Source organism: Bombina bombina, chromosome 5 (genome assembly GCF_027579735.1).
Source record: "Bombina bombina isolate aBomBom1 chromosome 5, aBomBom1.pri, whole genome shotgun sequence".
Lineage (NCBI taxonomy): Eukaryota > Metazoa > Chordata > Amphibia > Anura > Bombinatoridae > Bombina > Bombina bombina.
The window spans coordinates 875,636,291-875,656,487 of NC_069503.1; the positions used below are offsets into that span (position 1 = coordinate 875,636,291).

Here is a 20,197-nt window from a genome sequence, read left to right on the forward strand (position 1 = left end):
AACTTTTCTAGGCAACCCAGAATTCCAGGAGGGAACACAAGACCAGATACTACAACGATGGCATAATCAAGGACTTACAAAAATTTCGCAGTTTATTAAACATGACTCAGGAAACATTAAATCCTTTGAAGAATTAAAATCAGAATTTGACTTTAAAAATCAGGAATTCTTTATGTATCTACAAACCAGGCATTATCTCTGGCAACTAATTAACAAACATAGATGGAAATGGAAGTGGGATGTGTTGGATAATTGGGTATCTTTAAACAAGGCTGGATTGTTTTCAATAACCCCATGGTATAATCTTCTCGTCTCTCATAAAGGAGATGAAAATTTAACGAGATTAGCGCAGAAATGGGGAAATCAGGTTAATATAAACAATGGTTCACAAATAGCCAGGTCAATTCAAATAGCAATGGAAACAACCCTGGCTGAGACCTGGAGAGAGTCACATTTAAAACTTATCTATAAAATATATTATACACCAGAGAGGGGTTATAGATGGTATAACTTGAACTTTAACAAGTGCCCTAAATGCAGCCTTCAAGCTGCGGATTTGAGTCACATGGTTTGGGACTGCCCAAGAATCTCACAATTTTGGTACAAAATAGAATATTGGTTAAATAAAATAGTGAAAGTTACCCCTTTTAAAATAACAATGCTCCATATCATCTTCCTGGTTGATAAGATAAACTATCTCTCAGACTTCAAATTCGTGAACTTAGCCATCCTAGCGGCCAGAAATCTACTATTTAAAAATTGGAAAAATACGATAATACCTTCAATTCCCGAAGTTAAAAATTATCTTAGGAAGCAATATTTAATCAAACAGAAAGCTACAGCACTACATCCAGAAAGGGAAATAAGAAGTCTTTTTGACAAATGGGCAAAGTTTATTAAGATTTTCTCACCCTCTGAAGTGGAGCACTTAATATTCCCTTTTAGAAATACCGATTTAGTGATGCTGGGCAGCTGGTGAGGAAGGTAGAGAGTGGAATTAATTATTTGGGTCTCCCCCCTTTTTTTTTTTTTTTCCTCCCTCCCTCCCTCTCCCTCTTTTGCCTTGGTTCTTTTACAAGACAGGAAAGCATTTTCATTTTTATTTTATCTTTTTTTTTTTTTTTTTATTATTGTTTTTTTTTTCTTTTCTTTTTTCCCATTAATGCAATGGCAATTGTCCAATTCTAACTGTGTAACTATTAAAATAACATAGTAGAAAAGGAAGAAAGAATAGAAAAACAATGTATAATGTATAATAATTTATGTGATTGAAACTTGTCTTGCACCTCTGCTAAAGAAGAAAAAAAAAAAAAAAAAAAAAAAAAAAAGATACACTTTGGCATTATCAAGTTTTTTTTGCCAAGTAAGCTTTGCAAGTATATATGACATTTAGAGATAAATAAATTGATTTTATTATTGTACGATGGTTCAAAGTACTGAATAAACTACTCCATTGTTCAGTGTAAGGAGGACATACATAGTGCACATATTTATTATTGTATTTTTAATGCAGTAATTTATTTGACAATAGTTTCAAATAATTTTGCTCCAACCAGATTGTTAACTATATGTGTACAAAAGAAAATATCAAAACAGTTATGAAAATGTTGCATAATTTATTAGATAACATAAGGGCAACACACTCAGTTTGTGACATGTTTTTAATTTCTAAATTCCTTCCATCAACCCAGTTCTGTACAATGTGCTTTTGCACTCTGTACCAGGCAATACATAAGACAAGCAAACAGAGCGCAACTCAGACTCAAGATCATTTATTAAAAAGTGCACCAGACAAATGATTGCACTTACTAAAAACACAAGTGATTTGTGCCTTGAAACAAATGGATCCGTAGTGGGTTGCTGTCGGCCTAGCTATAACATAGCTTGCCACCTCAGCGTTGGATCCCAGGCTCCCGGTTGCTACAGGACTTGTTTTTAGTAAGTGCAATCATTCTTTTTATACAGAATTTATCACAACCAAGGGAGGAAAGTTTTGGTTCACTACAAGCAGCACTTGAGACTATATTTGATACGCAATGGAGGGATTTATATTCACCACAGTGGCTACATTGAGCTGACTTCATTTATCCCTTTCCCACTAACATTTCAGAGGGACTTGAAACATATTTGGTATTGGTAACAATAATTTTAGGTTTATTTTCAACTGATATATTTTATTCATTTTCTCTATGTGTATAATGATTTGATACACTGTGGCAATTGGGGATTGTTACCATTTCCTCTATACTAGCCAACAGTTTTATATTGTGTGATTTTCATTACTAGCGCTTGTATTTGTTTGTTTTTTCTATAAAACAAGCTAAACAAACTAGAAGGGATGACAAAACATTGAAGCAATATGAGATTATTTCTTAGCTGTAATATATACACAATATAATGCAAAAAAGTGCAAAATCCGACAAAGCAATGACAATTTTTTTCTTCAAGATGTTCAATTGTCAACATTCTATATCTTTACATTATTGAGAGTACAGCAAAGACATTGTTGAAATAAATGTCAGTTATAGTGAAAACATATTTGGATCATATAATATTCAATATCCAGGTAGAGGTTCAAATCTGTATATTTTTTAATTATTGTAAACTTGATTTTTGTATTGAAATGTAATCTATTGTAGTGCAATTAAAAAAAACAACTACAAATTATATTATTTGAATGATAACATTTGAAGAATCCAAGGTTTCTATTAATTACAAAAGGTCTGTCTATCCCCCTCTCTGAGTTGTTTACACCCAAGGCTCCCATCCTTTCCACGCTCTGCCAAGTATGTTGGGATCTGTTGCCTGATCAATGAGGCACTGGACTTGGTTCTCTTCAGGAAGTCCGTCATCTGGCTCTTTTGCTCTTATGTTATGCTCTTCATCCCCACGAGCAACAGAGATGAATCCCTTAAAGTAAGGGGATGCTTCATGACCCAGCCTTAGTTCTTCACTAAAAAGAGAATTACACACAATTATACTGATCTATAACTCATATTGTTATAGAGTAGTTACTATATAGTTTCAAGGTCAAAAACCATTAGGGAGGATAAAGACACAATCAAATGATTATTTACATATTACTTTAATGTAAAAGATTAAGAGACATTTCATCAATTGGATGCAATTAATCCACTATCTTCACTAAGTACAACTAACCATTAACCAGTGAGACGAGGCCGGTCTCCATGCTGATGGAAAGGAACTAGGTAATATTTAATAAGAGGTTTCAAAGGATCTACCATCTTCAATGAGTTCCAAGCAGTCTGAAGTTATTTACATAACACATAAAATCCATAGAGTAAGTTCAGTGATTGGCCACACATCCAAACCGTGATGTTCCATAAAGTTATGCAATAACACTGCTGTCTTGTAAACCTCAAGGCTTTAGCTTTCACTGTCAATGTGTTCATATGGGCAGCAGTGCCTTAAAGGGACACAATTTTTTTATTTCATGATTCAGATAGAGCAAGCAATTTTAAGCAACTTTCTAATTTACTCCTATTATACATTTGTATTTGTTCTCTTGCTAATTTTATTTGAAAAAGCAGGAATGTAAGCTTACAAGCCAACCCAACTTTTAGCCACCAATCAGCAGGCACTACCCAGGTACTAAACCAAAAAAAGGTCCGGCTCCTATGCTTTCATTCCTGCTTTTTCAAATAAAGATAGCAAGAGAATTAAGAAAAAAATATAATAGGAATAAATTAGAAAGTTGCGTAAAATCGCATCCTCTATCTGAATCTTGAAAGAAAAAAAAATGGATTTTGTGTCCCTTTAATAAAAATACTTGTTATATTTATCTAGCTCCTGTTGCACAAAATCTACATACTGCCCTTGTATAGTGCCCTTAATTCCTAAGAAATATATTTCTCTGATGGTTGGTTGGCATTGGTGATGCAAAACACAGTTAAAGGGACAGTCTAGGCCAAAATAAACTTTCATGATTCAGATAGAGCATGTAATTTTAAACAATTTTCCAATTTACTTTTATCACCAATTTTGCTTTGTTCTTTTGGTATTGAAAGCTTAACCTAGGAGGTTCATATGCTAATGTCTTAGACCTGGAAGCCCACCTCTTTCAGATTGCATTTTAACAGTTTTTCACCACTACAGGGTGTTAGTTCACATATTTCATATAGATAACACTGTGCTTGTGCACGAGAAGTTATCTGGGAGCAGGCACTGATTGGCTAGACTGCAAGCCTGTCAAAAGAACTGAAAAAAGGGGCAGTTTGCAGAGGCTTAGATACAAGATAATCACAGAGGTTAAAAGTATATTATTATAACTGTGTTGGTTATGCAAAACTGGGAAATGGGTAATAAAGGGATTATCTATCTTTTAAAACAATAAAAATTCTGGTGTAGACTGTCCCTTTAAGTGCATACTAGATATATATTAATCTACATCATGATAAACCTTTGTTACTTGTACAAACAACCTGATCAAGAACTAACCTTTATGTTAAAGACAGGTAATAAAAAAAAAAGATATATCCTGAAGGGGGTGCCTAAAATGAGAAAATCTGTGCGTGTATGTAGTGCACTGATTGGTAATGTACCTTGAATAAGAAATTCTCATAAAACACCTGTGTGTCACATGAAATTTATATATAGCTTTGACAAAGTTATCTATGCACCTAAAATAAAAATACATTTTCAAAATCTTAGAAATTTGAAACAATATAAATCAATAAAATAGATACCATACAAAGATAAAAAAACAGAATTTATGCTTACCTGATAAATTACTTTCTCTTGCGGTGTATCCAGTCCACGGATTCATCCTTTACTTGTGGGATATTCTCATTCCCTACAGGAAGTAGCAAAGAGAGCACACAGCAAAGCTGTCCATATAGCTCCCCCTCTAGCTCCACCCCCCCCCAGTCATTCGACCAAAGGTTAGGAAGAAAAAGGGGAAACCATAGGGTGCAGTGGTGACTGTAGTTTAAACAAAAAATGTTTTACCTGACTTAAATGCCAGGGCGGGCCGTGGACTGGATACACCGCAAGAGAAAGTAATTTATCAGGTAAGCATAAATTCTGTTTTCTCTTGCAAGGTGTATCCAGTCCACGGAATCATCCTTTACTTGTGGGATACCAATACCAAAGCTTTAGGACACGGATGAAAGGAGGGAACAAGACAGGTACCTTAAAAGGAAGGCACCACTGCTTGCAAAACCTTTCTCCCAAAAATAGCCTCCGAAGAAGCAAAAGTATCGAATTTGCAAAATTTGGCAAAAGTATGCAGTGAAGACCAAGTCGCTGCCTTACAAATCTGTTCAACAGAAGACTCATTTTTGAAAGCCCATGTGGAAGCCACTGCTCTGGTAGAATGAGCAGTAATTCTTTCAGGAGGCTGCTGGCCAGTAGTCTCATAGGCCAAACGGATGATGCTTTTCAGCCAAAAGGAAAGAGAGGTAGCAGTCGCTTTCTGACCTCTCCTCTTACCAGAATAGATAACAAACAAGGAAGATGTTTGTCTGAAATCCTTAGTTGCTTGTAAATAGAACTTTAAAGCACGAACTACATCAAGATTGTGTAATCGACGTTCCTTCTTCGAAGATGGATTAAGACACAGAGAAGGAACAACTATTTCCTGGTTAATATTCTTGTTAGAAACAACTTTAGGAAGAAAACCAGGCTTGGTACGCAAAACTACCTTATCTGCGTGGAACCAGGTAAGGTGAATCACACTGCAAGGCAGATAATTCTGAAACTCTTGGAGCAGAAGAGATAGCTATCAAAAACAAAACTTTCCAAGATAACAACTTAATGTCTATGGAATGTAAAGGTTCAAACGGAACCCCTTGAAGAACTGAAAGAACTAGATTTAAACTCCATGGCGGAGCCACAGGTTTATAGACAGGCTTGATTCTGACTAAAGCCTGAGCAAACGCTTGAACGTCTGGTACCTCTGCCAGACGCTTGTGTAACAGGATAGACAAAGCAGATATTTGTCCTTTTAAGGAACTAGCTGACAATCCTTTCTCCAGTCCTTCTTGGAGAAAGGACAATATCCTGGGAATCCTAATCTTACTCCATGAGTAACCCTTGGATTCCCACCAACAAAGATATTTCCGCCATATCTTATGGTAGATTTTCCTGGTGACAGGCTTTCTAGCCTGAATCAGAGTATCTATAACTGACTCAGAGAACCCACGCTTTGATAGAATTAAGCGTTCAATCTCCAAGCAGTCAGACGTAGAGAAACTAAATTTGGATGCTTGAACGGACCCTGTATTAGAAGATCCTGCCTCATTGGCAGTGTCCATGGTGGGACAGATGACATGTCCACTAGGTCTGCATACCAAGTCCTGCGTGGCCATGCAGGCGCTATCAGAATCACCAAAGCCTTCTCCTGCTTGATTCTGGCAACCAGACGCGGGAGGAGAGGAAACGGTGGATAAACATAAGCCAGATTGAAGGACCAAGGCGCTGCTAGAGCATCTATCAATACCGCCTTGGGATCCCGGGACCTGGACCCGTAGAGAGGAAGTTTGGTGTTCTGACGGGACGGTGCCCCATAGCTGAGTCAGCTGGGCAAATACCTCCGGGTGGAGTTCCCACTCCCCCGGAAGAAAAGTCTGACGACTTAGAAAATCCGCCTCCCAGTTGTCTACTCCTGGGATGTGAATTGCTGAGAGAAGGCAGGAGTGATCCTCCGCCCACCTGATTATTTTGGTTACTTCTGTCATCGCTAGGGAACCCTTTGTTCCCCCCTGATGATTGACGTAAGCTACAGTCGTGATGTTGTCCAACTGAAATCTGATGAATTTGGCCGCCGCTAGTTGAGGCCATGTCTGAAGAGCGTTGAATATCGCCCTCAGTTCCAGAATGTTTATCGGGAGAAGAGTTTCTTCCCGAGACCATAAGCCCTGAGCTTTCAGGGAGTCCCAGACCGCACCCCAGCCTAACAGACTGGCGTCGGTCGTTACGATGATCCACTCTGGCCTGCGGAACATATTCCTTGAGACAGGTGATCCTGAGACAACCAACAGAGAAGAGAATCTCTGGTCTCCTGGTCCAACTGAATTTGAGGAGACAAATCTGCATAATCCCCATTCCACTGTTTGAGCATGCATAGTTGCAGTGGTCTGAGGTGTATCCGAGCAAAAGGGACTATGTCCATTGCCGCAACCATTAGTCCGATTGTCTCCATGCACTGAGCCACAGATGGCCGAGGAATGGAATAAACAGCTCGGCAAGTAGTTAAGAGTTTTAGCTTTCTGACCTCCGTCAGAAATATTTTCATTTCTACCGAGTCTATCAGGGTTCCTAGGAATGGAACTCTTGTGAGGGGGGAGAGAGAACTCTTTTTGATGTTCACCTTCCACCCGTGAGACCTCAGAAAGGCCAATACAATCTCCGTGTGAGACTTGGTTCTTTGGAAAGTTGACGCCTGAATTAAGATGTTGTCTAGGTAAGGCGCCACTGCTATGCCCCGCGGTCTTAGAACCGCCAGGAGGGACCCTAGCACCTTTGTGAAAATTCTGGGAGCAGTGGCCAACCCGAAAGGAAGAGCCACAAACTGAAAATGCTTGTCCAGAAAGGCGAACCTGAGAAACTGGTGATGATCTTTGTGGATAGGAATGTGCAGATACGCATCCTTTAGATCCACGGTAGTCATATATTGACCCTCCTGGATCATTGGTAAGATTGTCCGAATGGTCTCCATCTTGAATGATGGGACTCTGAGGAATTTGTTTAGAAATTTGAGATCCAGGATTGGTCTGAAAGTTCCTTCTTTTTTTGGGAACCACAAACAGGTTTGAGTAAAACCCCAGTCCTTTATTCTGCAATTGGAACTGGGTGGATCACTCCCATTGTATGTAGATCTTCTACACAGCGTAAAAACGCCTCTTTCTTTGTCTGATCTGTAGACAGACGAGAAATGTGGAACCTTCCCCTTGGAGGAGAGTCCTTGAATTCTAGAAGGTATCCCTGGGCTACAATCTCTAATGCCCAAGGATCGTGTACATCTCTTGCCCAGGCCTGAGCGAAGAGAGAGAGTCTGCCCCCTACTAGATCCGGTCCCGGATCGGGGGCTACCCCTTCATGCTGTCTTGGTGGCAGATGCAGGCTTTTTGGCCTGTTTACCCTTATTCCGGCCCTGGTAAGGTTTCCAGTTTGCCTTGGGCTGTGAAGCGTTACCCTCTTGCTTTGCAGCCGGAGAGGATGAAGCGGGGCCGTTCCTGAAATTGCGAAAGGAACGAAAATTAGCTTTGTTCTTTGTTTTAAAGGCTTTGTCCTGAGGGAGAGCATGGCCTTTCCCCCCGGTGATATCTGAAATAATCTCTTTCAATTCAGGCCCGAATAGGGTCTTCCCTTTGAAAGGAATGTTCAAAAGCTTGGATTTAGACAACACATCGGCTGACCAGGACTTTAGCCATAGCGCCCTGCGCGCCAAAATGGCGAAACCTGAATTTTTCGCGGCTAACTTAGCTATTTGGAAAGCGGCGTCAGTGATAAAAGAATTAGCTAGCTTTAGAGCCTTAATTCTATCCATAATTTCCTCATATGAGGTCTCCGTCTGGAGCGAGTCTTCCAGCGCCCCAAAACAGAAAGCAGCTGCAGTAGTTACAGGAATAATGCAGGCAATAGGTTGGAGAAGAAAACCTTGTTGAACAAAAATTTTCTTAAGTAAACCCTCTAATTTTTTATCCATAGGGTCTTTTAAAGCACAACTGTCTTCAATTGGTATGGTTGTGCGTTTAGCTAGTGTAGAAACAGCCCCCTCCACCTTAGGGGCCGTCTGCCACAAGTCCTGCATGGGGTCAGATATGGGGAACATTTTCTTAAAAACAGGAGGGGGGACAAAAGGGACACCTGGCCTATCCCACTCCCTAGTAACGATATCCGCAATCCTCTTAGGGACCGGAAAAGCATCCGTGTAAACAGGGACCTCTAGGTACTTGTCCATTTTACACAATTTCTCTGGGATCACCAAAGGGTCACAGTCATCCAGAGTAGCTAATACCTCCCTAAGTAAAACACGGAGGTGTTCTAGTTTAAATTTAAAAGCCAATGTATCTGAATCTGTCTGGGGAGGAACCCTTCTTGAATCAGAGACTTCTCCCTCAGACATCAAATCCCTCGCTCCCACTTCAGAGCGTTGTGAGGGTATATCGGATACGGCTACCAAAGCGTCAGAATGCTCATAATCTGTTCTTAAAACGGAGCTATCACGCTTTGCAGGTAACATGGGCAGTTTAGATAAGAAGGCTGTAAGAGAATTATCCATGACTGCCGCTAAGTCTTGTAATGTAAAAGGGAATATTACTATGGTATCTCACAGCGCTCACACAGCGTTCCTACTAGCTCCTGGGTGCAAAAGGGGACCTAGCTATCCCTTAGATAGAAGTATTATAATGTTAAAAGACCTAGGAGCGCCTAACACAGGCAGAGGAAGTAAATTCAACTATAAAGCTAGCTATTAACTCTGCAGGTAAGCCAAGAAAAATAATAGATGAAAGGTAGATAAAAAACGTTCTATGACGTCTCAAATAATTATATTATCTTAACTAGAGTTAATACAAATTTAATACAGTTTAAACACAATATGTTAAAATCATGGATCCATGGTACAATATATACGCAAATTACATAAAGCAATAACACATAATTAGTAAGATAAAATAATAAGATACAAAATATTACAATAATAGCTGAGAATGGAAATCGTTGGGAAATCGTAGGGAAATGATATTCCCTGCAAACAGTGTGGAATGTACAAAAAAACTGTGAAAAATTGTTTAAATGTTAATCCCTCAAAGTCTAAACGATGTGGAAGTGATCAAAAAAGTGGTCTAAAAATGCTCAAGCAAAAGTTTAAAAAGCCAAAAAATTGAGAAAATAAAAAAGATAAGTGTTCGTGGTAAAGTTAGTGATAAAATAATTCCAATAAGAAAATGAAAAAAGCTGTGTATCTGTTAATAAATCTTCCTTAAGTGTCCTCAAAAAAAGAGTCCATACAAATGTTGATGTGGTCCTCAACATTTGTATGGACTCTTTTTTTGAGGACACTTAATGAAGATTTATTAACAGATACACAGCTTTTTTCATTTTCTTATTGGAATTATTTTATCACTAACTTTACCACGAACACTTATCTTTTTTATTTTCTAAATTTTTTGGCTTTTTAAACTTTTGCTTGAGCATTTTTAGACCACTTTTTTGATCACTTCCACATCGTTTAGACTTTGAGGGATTAATATTTAAACAATTTTTCACTGTTTTTGTACATTCCACACTGTTTGCAGGGAATATCTTTTCCCTACGATTTTCATTCTCAGCTATTATTGTAATATCATTTTTTATCTTATTATTTTATCTTACTAATTATGTGTTATTGCTTTATGTAATTTGCGTATATATTGTACCATGGATCCATGATTTTAACATATTGTGTTTAAACTGTATTAAATTTGTATTAACCCTAGTTAAGATAATAGAATTATTTGAGACGTCATAGAACGTTTTTTATCTACCTTTCATCTATTTATTTTTCATGGCTTACCTGCAGAGTTAATAGCTAGCTTTATAGTTGAATTTACTTCCTCGGCCTGTATTAGGCGCTCCTAGGTCTTTTAAAGTGAAGGTCAATTTTTGGGATTCAAAATACATCATGTTGAAGATTATCTTAAAAACATTAAATTCGCTTACTTTATATGTATAAATAACTAACCCTTTGCCCAAAAAATGTATTTATAATGTTGCTCCGTTATTGCGTTTATCTCCGCCCATACAGGACTTCCTTATTCTGACTTGATGACGTCGCTTTGTTTCTTACAACGAGACTACGCTCGTGCACCCTTGTTCTGTTTGAAATGCGCATGCGTACGGTCAGCTCAATAGCGCATGCGCGTAATTAACGGCCGTAACTTTGTATGCAGTAATTTTGCGAGCAAACAACGAATGCGCGTTACGGGGACGAGCATGATGATGATGACGCGATGTTTACTTACACGCATGCGCATAAGCTGACAATGACGAAAACGAAAAGGGGCTGGACGCCACGGGGTAAAACAATAGATTGGAGCCAAAAGATGTCAATCAATAAAGGCACTATGACGGGCGGATTTTACAGCTGAAACGGAGCGGTTTCAAAACGTAAAATATAAATCTTTTGCTTGTATCTATCTATACTTTGATGAATGAACATCATACTCATTTTAGCTAAAATATTGAAAACTGCTAAGCACAACCCCAGACTTGACCTTCACTTTAACATTGTAATGTAAAAGGGTTAGACGCACTAGAGGTACTAGGCGTCGCTTGTGCGGGCGTAACTGGTTGTGACACTTGGGGAGAGGCAGACAGGCTACCCTCGTTACCTTCAGACTGAGAATCATCTTGGGCCACATTCTTAAGTGCAACAATATAATCTTTAAAGTGTATAGACATATCAGTACAAGTGGGACACATTCTGAGAGGGGGTTCCACCATGGCTTCTAAACACATTGAACAAGGATTTTCCTTAGTGTTAGACATGTTTAACAGACTAGTAGAGTACACAAACAGGATTGGAATCACTTTAATCAAATAAAAAACACAATTTGAAAAAAAAAACGTTACTGTGCCTTTAAGAAATAAAAAGAGCACACAATTTTACAAAACGGTGAAAAATGCAGCAATCTTTCTGACATTTTCACAGTATGTAGCTAAAGCCTTAATAAGATTGAACCCCAAGTTTCAAAACGATTAACCCCTTAATGCCCAAACCGGAGCAGCCTAAATCCAACACGTGGTTAAATCACTACAGCACCTTGCCACAGCCTTGCTGTGGCCCTACCTTCCCTTAGGGATCAGATTTGGGGGAATATAGCTTCTGTTAGGCCCTCAAACATCAGCAGGACCCTCCACGTGAAACAGCATGAACTTCTCTGCAATTCTAACTGTGCATCTGAGGCAATTAGGCCCCTCCCACTCTACTCCGGAGCTGTGAGGCCTAGTAAATCACTCCTAAGTGACTAAAAAACAGCCATGTGGTAATAACCCCAGAAAAACCCCCAAAAGGGCTTTCAAAGTGTCTTGCAAAACGATTTTTCCTTAGCCAAACAATCGATTGCCCTGAATAAGTGTCAACCAGCATAATTAGCCCTATTATGTAAGCATTCAATTCCTTACTAAGTCTGTGAACATAGCTTACCTTCCCCTCATGGGGATATTGTCAGTCTCTTCTAGCATTATCTCAGTCTTGTCTAGAAATAAATGACTGAACATACCTTATTGCAGATCACCCTGCAAACTGTTCCCCCCAACTGAAGTTTTCTGGTACTCCTCAGTCCTGTGTGGGTAACAGCAGTGGATTTTAGTTACAACATGCTAAAATCATTTTCCTCTCAGCAGAAATCTTCATCACTTTTCTGCTAGAGAGTAAATAGTACAAACCGGTACCATTTAAAATAACAAACTTTTGATTGAAGATAATAAAACTACAATTCTAACACCATATTCAATTTACACTCCCGAGAGAGACCCTAGTGCTTAGAGCCAGCAAAGAGAATGACTGGGGGTTAGAGCTAGAGGGGGAGCTATATGGACAGCTTTGCTGTGTGCTCTCTTTGCTACTTCCTGTAGGGAATGAGAATATCCCACAAGTAAAGGATGAATCTGTGGACTGGATACACCTTGCAAGAGAAAAATAAGAAAATAACAGTGGGTGGAAAATATTCACTGTCCCAAAAAACAAAGTGTTAAGTGTCAAAACAAAAGCAATGTTACTGTTTGGTGTGGTGCCAAACTGGGGTCGAAGCACCGGATGGAAAAAGGAGGCTGCTCCCCCTGAATGAAACCCGATGCCGCAGGCTTGTCTGTAGAAAGTAAAGAGAAGAGAGAGGGGGGCGCCTCTTCATGTTTTACGCTGGATTCCAAATTATATGGAAAGGAGAAAAATACACTGACCTGGTGTGGTGGCACCCGTTTCTGAATAGGGTGCAAATAAGTTGGCTAACACTCTCAGCGGTTAGCACACTGGTCATGGATGCTCCGTCAGCTGATCTCCAACAGATCTTTTCACCTGGGAGTATTCACCGCGTCGGTTGCAGGAAGCGGGTGGTTCCAGGGTCCGCTCAGAAAACCGGTTGCAACTCCAGGGTCCGCTCAAAAAGAGGTTGTAACTCTAGCTTGGTATAAAGTCTGACAGTTTCACTCCTTTCAGTGTTTGTGAACACAATCTGAGCTGATGGATTCACCTTTTTTGCATACAAAGAGAGAAGCGCTCTACCAGGAACAAACAAGAGCTCATCAGCTAGTTCTATGGCGATTTACCACCCAGGAGCAGCCTCTTTTAGTCCAGTGTGCTTTTCACAGAGGAAAACTTTACTGAAGTATATCAGTCTTATCCCGCCAAGTAAGGTCAGTCCAGCCCCGAAATACCAGGCAATTCTAATCTGAACAAGGAACATGACAAGCCCAGACGATAGTTTTCGGCCTCCTATGGGCCTCGTCAGTGAGGTGCAGCCACCTCACTGACCATCAGCTCAGATTGTGTTCACAAACACTGAAAGGAGTGAAACTGTCAGACTTTATACCAAGCTGGAGTTACAACCTCTTTTTGAGCGGACCCTGGAGTTACAACCGGTTTTCTGAGCGGACTCTGGAACCACCCGCTTCCTGCAACCGACGCGGTGAATACTCCCAGGTGAAAAGACCTTTTGAAAATCAGCTGACGGAGCATTGACCAGTGTGCTAACTGCTGAGAGTGTTAGCCAGCTTATTTGCACCATATTCCAATACGGGTGCCACCACACCGGGTGAGTGTATTTTTCTCCTTTCCATATCATTTGGAATCCAACGTAACACACTAAGAGGCGCCCCCTCTCTCTTCTCTCTAACCTTAATGTTACACTGCCTAACTGAAAGAAAACTTTTTTTTTATTGTAATATGAGTGCAAAAATAGAAGCTGTATTGCTTGTGCTTGAGTTACTATGCTTTTTTTTTTTAACAACCACATACCTGATTTTTATTATAAGTCCAAAGTTACCACTCGAGAAATAGTCTAGGTGGTGCTAACATCTGCACTTCAAATAATGGTTTGCGCTAAATGCTTCAAAAATAGACTTCTTTTTTGGGGACGAACAGAAAAACTCAGGGAAGATATTGCCTGAGGGATAAGCCGATGGTGCATTAAGCTGATGGTGCGCAAGTAGTGGAATTCTCCATGTAGTTCTGTGTGTGAGACTTCAGGTCTCAAAAAGCACTAAATTCTACATTGATCTTTGGAGGGACGGAGAGAATACTAAGTAAAGCCGCTTACAGCAATGTCAATTGTGACATCACCATCACGTGACCCGGAACCTAAGGGTCAGTGTAAGGGATTACAAGTATAATTAGCTTCTTACCAGCGTATGTAACAATCTGCAGGATTTGCAAAAGGATATAGGTACTCTTACTATTAGTTTGGAGGACTAAACCTATTGTTTTACATTTGAAGTACTTGCTATAGTACACTGGGAGATTGAACTGTTGGCTTCTCACAATTTTATGAACACATTTTTGAAAATAATTTCATAATCTATGTTTTTATCTGAACTGCTTCAGAATTGTTTTTTAAATTTGTTTAATACATCTTTTTATGTTCACTTAAAGGGACAGTCTAGTCCAAAATAAACTTTCATGATTCAGATAGAGAATGACATTTTAAACAATTTTCCAATTTACTTTAATCACCAATTTTGCTTTGTTCTCTTAGTATTCTTAGTTGAAAGCTAAACCTAGGAGGTTTATATGCAAATGTCTAAGCCCTTGAAGGCCGCCTCTTCTCTCAGGGCATTTTGACAGTTTTTCACCACTAGAGGGTGTTAGTTCATGTGTTTCATATAGATAACACTGTGGTCACACACGTGGAGTTCCAGTGAGCCAGCTTTGATTGGCTAAAATGGATGTCTGTCAAAAGAACTGAAATAAGCTTGCAGAGGCTTAGATACAAGGTAATCACTGAGTGAAAAATAGGGAATGGGTAATAAAGGCATTATCTATCTTTTTAAACAATAAAAATTCTGGTGTAGACTGTCCTTTTAACTCATATTACACATTTATTTATTATGTATCTGCTTTATTTAATATCTAGCCTGAGGGATAAGCCGATGGTGCATTAAGCTGATGGTGCGCAAGTAGTGGAATTCTTCATGTAGTTCTGTGTGTGAGACTTCAGGTCTCAAAAAGCACTCTTTTAATTGGTTATTTATTCTATTTTAAAAAAATCTGTGTATAACTTAAGTCACTATTACAGTAGTCACTTCACTCCAGGGGGGGGGGGGTTGGCAACAGGGCAATTGCTCCCCCCTACAGCAGAGCCAAACTAGCTTGGGATCAGCACTCACACAGTGATAGGTAGGACACACGGTGCTCCGGAGCTTTACTGAAAATTTTAGAAGAGTTTTGAATATAATTTTCTGAATAAAAGCCAGCAGATGGCGCTGATAAAAGTACGTTTCCCCTTTTCTTTCATGTAATTGGCAAGAGTCCATGAGCTAGTGACGTATGGGATATACATTCCTACCAGGAGGGGCAAAGTTTCCCAAACCTCAAAATGCCTATAAATACACCCCCCCACCACACCCACAATTCAGTTTTTCAAACTTTGCCTCCTATGGAGGTGGTGAAGTAAGTTTGTGCTATATTTCTACGTTGATATGCGCTTTTCAGCATGCTGAAGCCCGGTTTCTCTCAGAGTGCAGTGAATAACAGAGATATGTGAAGGGAGTATTACCTTTTAAATACAATGATCATCCTATCGGGGATCTATTTCTTAGGTTCTCTGTTATCAGTCGTAGAGATTCTTCTCCTACCTCCCTTTTCAGATCGACGATATACTCTTATATACCATTACCTCTACTGATTCTTGTTTCAGTACTGGTTTGGCTATCTACTTTATGTAGATGAGTGTCTTTTGGTAAGTATGTTTTCTTTTATTTATGACACTCTCAGCTATGGTTTGTCACTTTATATGTAAAGTTCTAAATATATATTTTATACTTATATTTGCCATGATTCAGGTTAATCAGTTTATTTCCTTCTTACAGACTGTCAGTTTCATTTTTGGGAAATGCATATATGAAATAAAAAAAAATATTTTACCTGAAATTTTATCAATTGACTTTTCTTTCTAAATTGCGGGCTGTTAGGCTCGCGGGAGCCCTAAATGCTATAATTTATTTGCGTCATTTTTGGCGCGAGAATTAAGTTTGTTGACGTTATGTTGTCATTTCCGGTGTTCACTTTACACTCCCGAGAGAGACCCTAGTGCTTAGAGCCAGCAAAGAGAATGACTGGGGGTGGAGCTAGAGGGGGAACTATATGGACAGCTTTGCTGTGTGCTCTCTTTGCTACTTCCTGTAGTGAATGAGAATATCCCACAAGTAAAGGATGAATCCGTGGACTGGATACACCTTGCAAGAGAAAAATAAGAAAATAACAGTGGGTGGAAAATATTCACTGTCCCAAAAAACAAAGTAAGGAAGGCTTATTTATGTGCAGGTCATCTTCTTAGGCCTGCTATTTCTTTGGCTGATGTTGCTGCGGCTTCAACTTTTTGGTTGGAAACTTTAGTGCAACAAGTACCAGATCCTAATGTGTATAGCATTGTTAAGCTTATTCAACATGCTAATAATTTCATTTGTGATGCCATTTTTGATATCGTTAGAATTGATGTCAGGTATGTGTCTTTAGCTATTTTAGCTAGAAGAGCTTTATGGCTTAAAACTTGGAATGCAGATATGACTTCTAAGTCAACATTGCTATCTCTTTCTTTCGAAGGTAATAAATTATTCGGTTCTCAGTTGGATTCTATTATTTCAACTGTTACTGGGGGGAAGGGAGCTTTTTTGCCTCAGGATAAAAAGTCTAAGGGTAAATTTAGGGCTTCTAACCGTTTTCGTTCCTTTCGTCAGAATAAGGAACAGAATTCTGACCCTTCCCCTAAAGGAACGGTTTCCAATTGGAAGCCTTCTCCAGTCTGGAATAAATCCAAGCCTTTTAGAAAACCAAAAGCAGCCCCCAAGTCTGCATGAAGGTGCGGCTCTCATTCCAGCGCAGCTGGTAGGGGCAGACTAAGGTTTTTCAAAGATGTTTGGATCAATTCAATCCAAAATCATTGGATCCAGAACATTGTTTCTCAAGGGTACAGAATAGGTTTCAAGTTAAGACCGCCTGTGAGAAGTTTCTTTCTCTCACGCATTCCAGTGAAGGCTCAGGCTTTCCTGAAGTGTGTTTCAGACCTGGAGTTATCCGGGGTAATTATGCCAGTTCCCTTTCCAGAACGGGGTCTGGGGTTTTATTCTAATCTGTTCATTGTCCCAAAGAAAGAGGATTCTTTCAGACCAGTTCTGGATCTAAAGATTTTGAATCGTTATGTAAGAATACCAACATTCAAAATGGTGACTATAAGGACTATTCTGCCTTTTGTTCAGCAAGGGCATTATATGTCCACAATTGATTTACAGGATGCATATCTTCATATTCCGATTCATCCGGATCATTATCAGTTCCTGAGATTCTCTTTTTTAGACAAGCATTACCAATTTGTTGCTCTTCCTTTTGGCCTAGCAACAGCTCCAAGGATCTTTTTGAAGGTTCTCGGTGCCCTACTCTCTGTAATCAGAGAGCAGGGTATTGCGGTGTTTCCTTATTTGGACGATATCTTGGTACTTGCTCAGTCTTTACATTCTGCAGAATCTCACACAAATCAACTAGTGTTGTTTCTTCAAGAACATGGTTGGAGGATAAATTTACCAAAAAGTTCCTTGATTCCTCAGACAAGGGTAACCTTTTTAGGATTCCAAATAGATTCAGTATCCATGACTTTCTCTCTAACAGACAAAAGACGTCTGAAATTGGTTTCAGCTTGTCGGAACCTTCAGTTTCAAACATTCCCTTCAGTAGCTATGTGCATGGAGGTTTTAGGCCTCATGACTGCAGCATCGGACGCGATCCCCTTTGCTCGTTTTCACATGAGACCGCTTCAGCTTTGTATGCTGAGCCAATGGTGCAGGGATTATACAAGGATATCACAATCAATATCCTTAAATCCCAATATTCGACTTTCTCTGACTTGGTGGTTAGATCACCATTGTTTAGTCCAGGGGGCCTCTTTTGTTCGTCCAACCTGGACTGTGATCACAACAGATGCGAGTCTTTCAGGTTGGGGAGCTGTCTGGGGATCTCTGACAGCGCAGGGGGTTTGGAAATCTCAAGAGGCGAGATTACCAATCAATATTTTGGAACTCCGCGCGATTCTCAGAGCTCTTTAGTTTTGGCCTCTTCTGAAGAAAGAATCGTTTATTTGTTTTCAGACAGACAATGTCACAACCGTGGTGTATGTCAATCATCAAGGTGGGACTCACAGTCCTCTAGCTATGAAAGAAGTATCTCAGATACTTGCATGGGCAGAATCCAGTTCCTGTCTAATCTCTGCGGTCCATATCCCAGGTATAGACAATTGGGAAGCGGATTATCTCAGTCGCCAGACTTTACATCCGGGAGAATGGTCTCTTCACCAAGATGTGTTTCTTCAGATTGTTCAGATGTGGGGGCTTCCAGAAATAGATCTGATGGCTTCTCATCTAAACAGGAAATTTCCCAGGTACCTGTCCAGGTCCAGGGATCCTCAGGCGGAAGCAGTGGATGCGTTGTCACTTCCTTGGAATTATCAACCTGCTTATCTCTTTCCGCCTCTAGTTCTTCTTCCAAGAGTGATTTCCAAAATCATAATGGAGCGTTCATTTGTACTGCTGGTGGCTCCAGCATGGCCACACAGGTTTTGGTATGCGGATCTTGTTCGGATGTCCAGTTGCCAAGCTTGGCACTTCCGTTAAGGCCAGACATTCTATCTCAAGGTCCTTTTTTCCATCAGGATCTCAAATCATTAAATTTGAAGGTATGGAGATTGAATGCCTAGTGCTTAGTCATAGAGGTTTCTCTGACTCAGTGATTAATACTATGTTGCAGGCTCGTAAATCTGTGTCTAGAAAGATTTATTACCGAGTTTGGAAGACTTACATTTCATGGTGTTTTTCTCATAAATTCTCTTGGCATTCTTTTAGAATTCCTAGGATTTTACAGTTTCTTCAGGATGGTTTGGATAAGGGTTTGTTTGCAAGTTCCTTGAAAGGACAAATCTCTGCTCTTTCTGTTCTGTTTCACAGAAAGGTTGCTAATCTTCCTGATATTCATTGTTTTGTTCAGGCTTTGGTTCGTATCAAGCCTGTCATTAAGCCAATTTCTCCTCCTTGGAGTCTTAATTTGGTTTTGAGGGCTTTACAGGCTCCTCCGTTTGAGCCTATGCATTCTTTGGACATCAAATTACTTTCCTGGAAAGTATTGTTCCTTTTGGCCATCTCTTCAGCTAGAAGAGTTTCTGAATTATCTGCTCTTTCTTGTGAGTCTCCTTTTCTGATTTTTCATCAGGATAAGGCGGTTTTGTGGACTTCCTTTAAATTTGTTGTGAATTCCAATAACGTTAGTAGAGAAATTGTTGTCCCTTCCTTGTGTCCTAATCCTAAGAATTCTCTGGAGAGATCTTTACATTCTTTGGATGTGGTAAGAGCTTTGAAATATTATGTTGATCCTCAGAGGATTACGGCTCATTCTACTAGGTCAGTTTCTACTTCTTGGGCTTTTAAGAATGAAGCTTCTGTTGATCAGATTTTCAAAGCAGCGACTTCTTTGCATACTTTTACTAAATTCTACCATTTTGATGTTTTCTCTTCTTCAGAAGCAGTTTTTGGTAGAAAAGTACTTCAGGCAGCTGTTTCAGTTTGATTCTTCTGCTTATAATTTCAGTTTTTTTCATTATAAAGATTAAAACTTTTGGGTTGTGGATTAATTTTTCAGCGGAATTGGCTGTCTTTATTTTTATCCCTCCCTCTCTAGTGACTCTTGCGTGGAGTTCCACATCTTGGGTATTTGCTATCCCATACGTCACTAGCTCATGGACTCTTGCCAATTACATGAAAGAAAACATAATTTATGTAAGAACTTACCTGATAAATTCATTTCTTTCATATTGGCAAGAGTCCATGAGGCCCACCCTTTTTGTGGTGGTTATGATTTTTTTGTATAAAGCACAATTATTCCAATTCCTTGTTGATGCTTTCGCTCCTTTCTTATCACCCCACTTCTTGGCTATTCGTTAAACTGAATTGTGGGTGTGGTGGGGGGTGTATTTATAGGCATTTTGAGGTTTGGGAAACT

General features: G+C 39.5%; 1 protein-coding gene across 1 annotated transcript in view; it reads right to left on the minus strand.

Annotated features, from left to right (window-relative positions):
- Window positions 1-1,388: 1,388 nt before the first annotated feature.
- The window catches only part of PRKDC (protein kinase, DNA-activated, catalytic subunit), a 2,064,551-nt gene continuing 2,045,742 nt past the window's right edge, over window positions 1,389-20,197 (minus strand). The window contains 1 exon segment of the mRNA XM_053715028.1: window positions 1,389-2,953. Coding sequence (XP_053571003.1) covers window positions 2,749-2,953 — 205 coding nt within the window. The 3' untranslated portion in view covers window positions 1,389-2,748.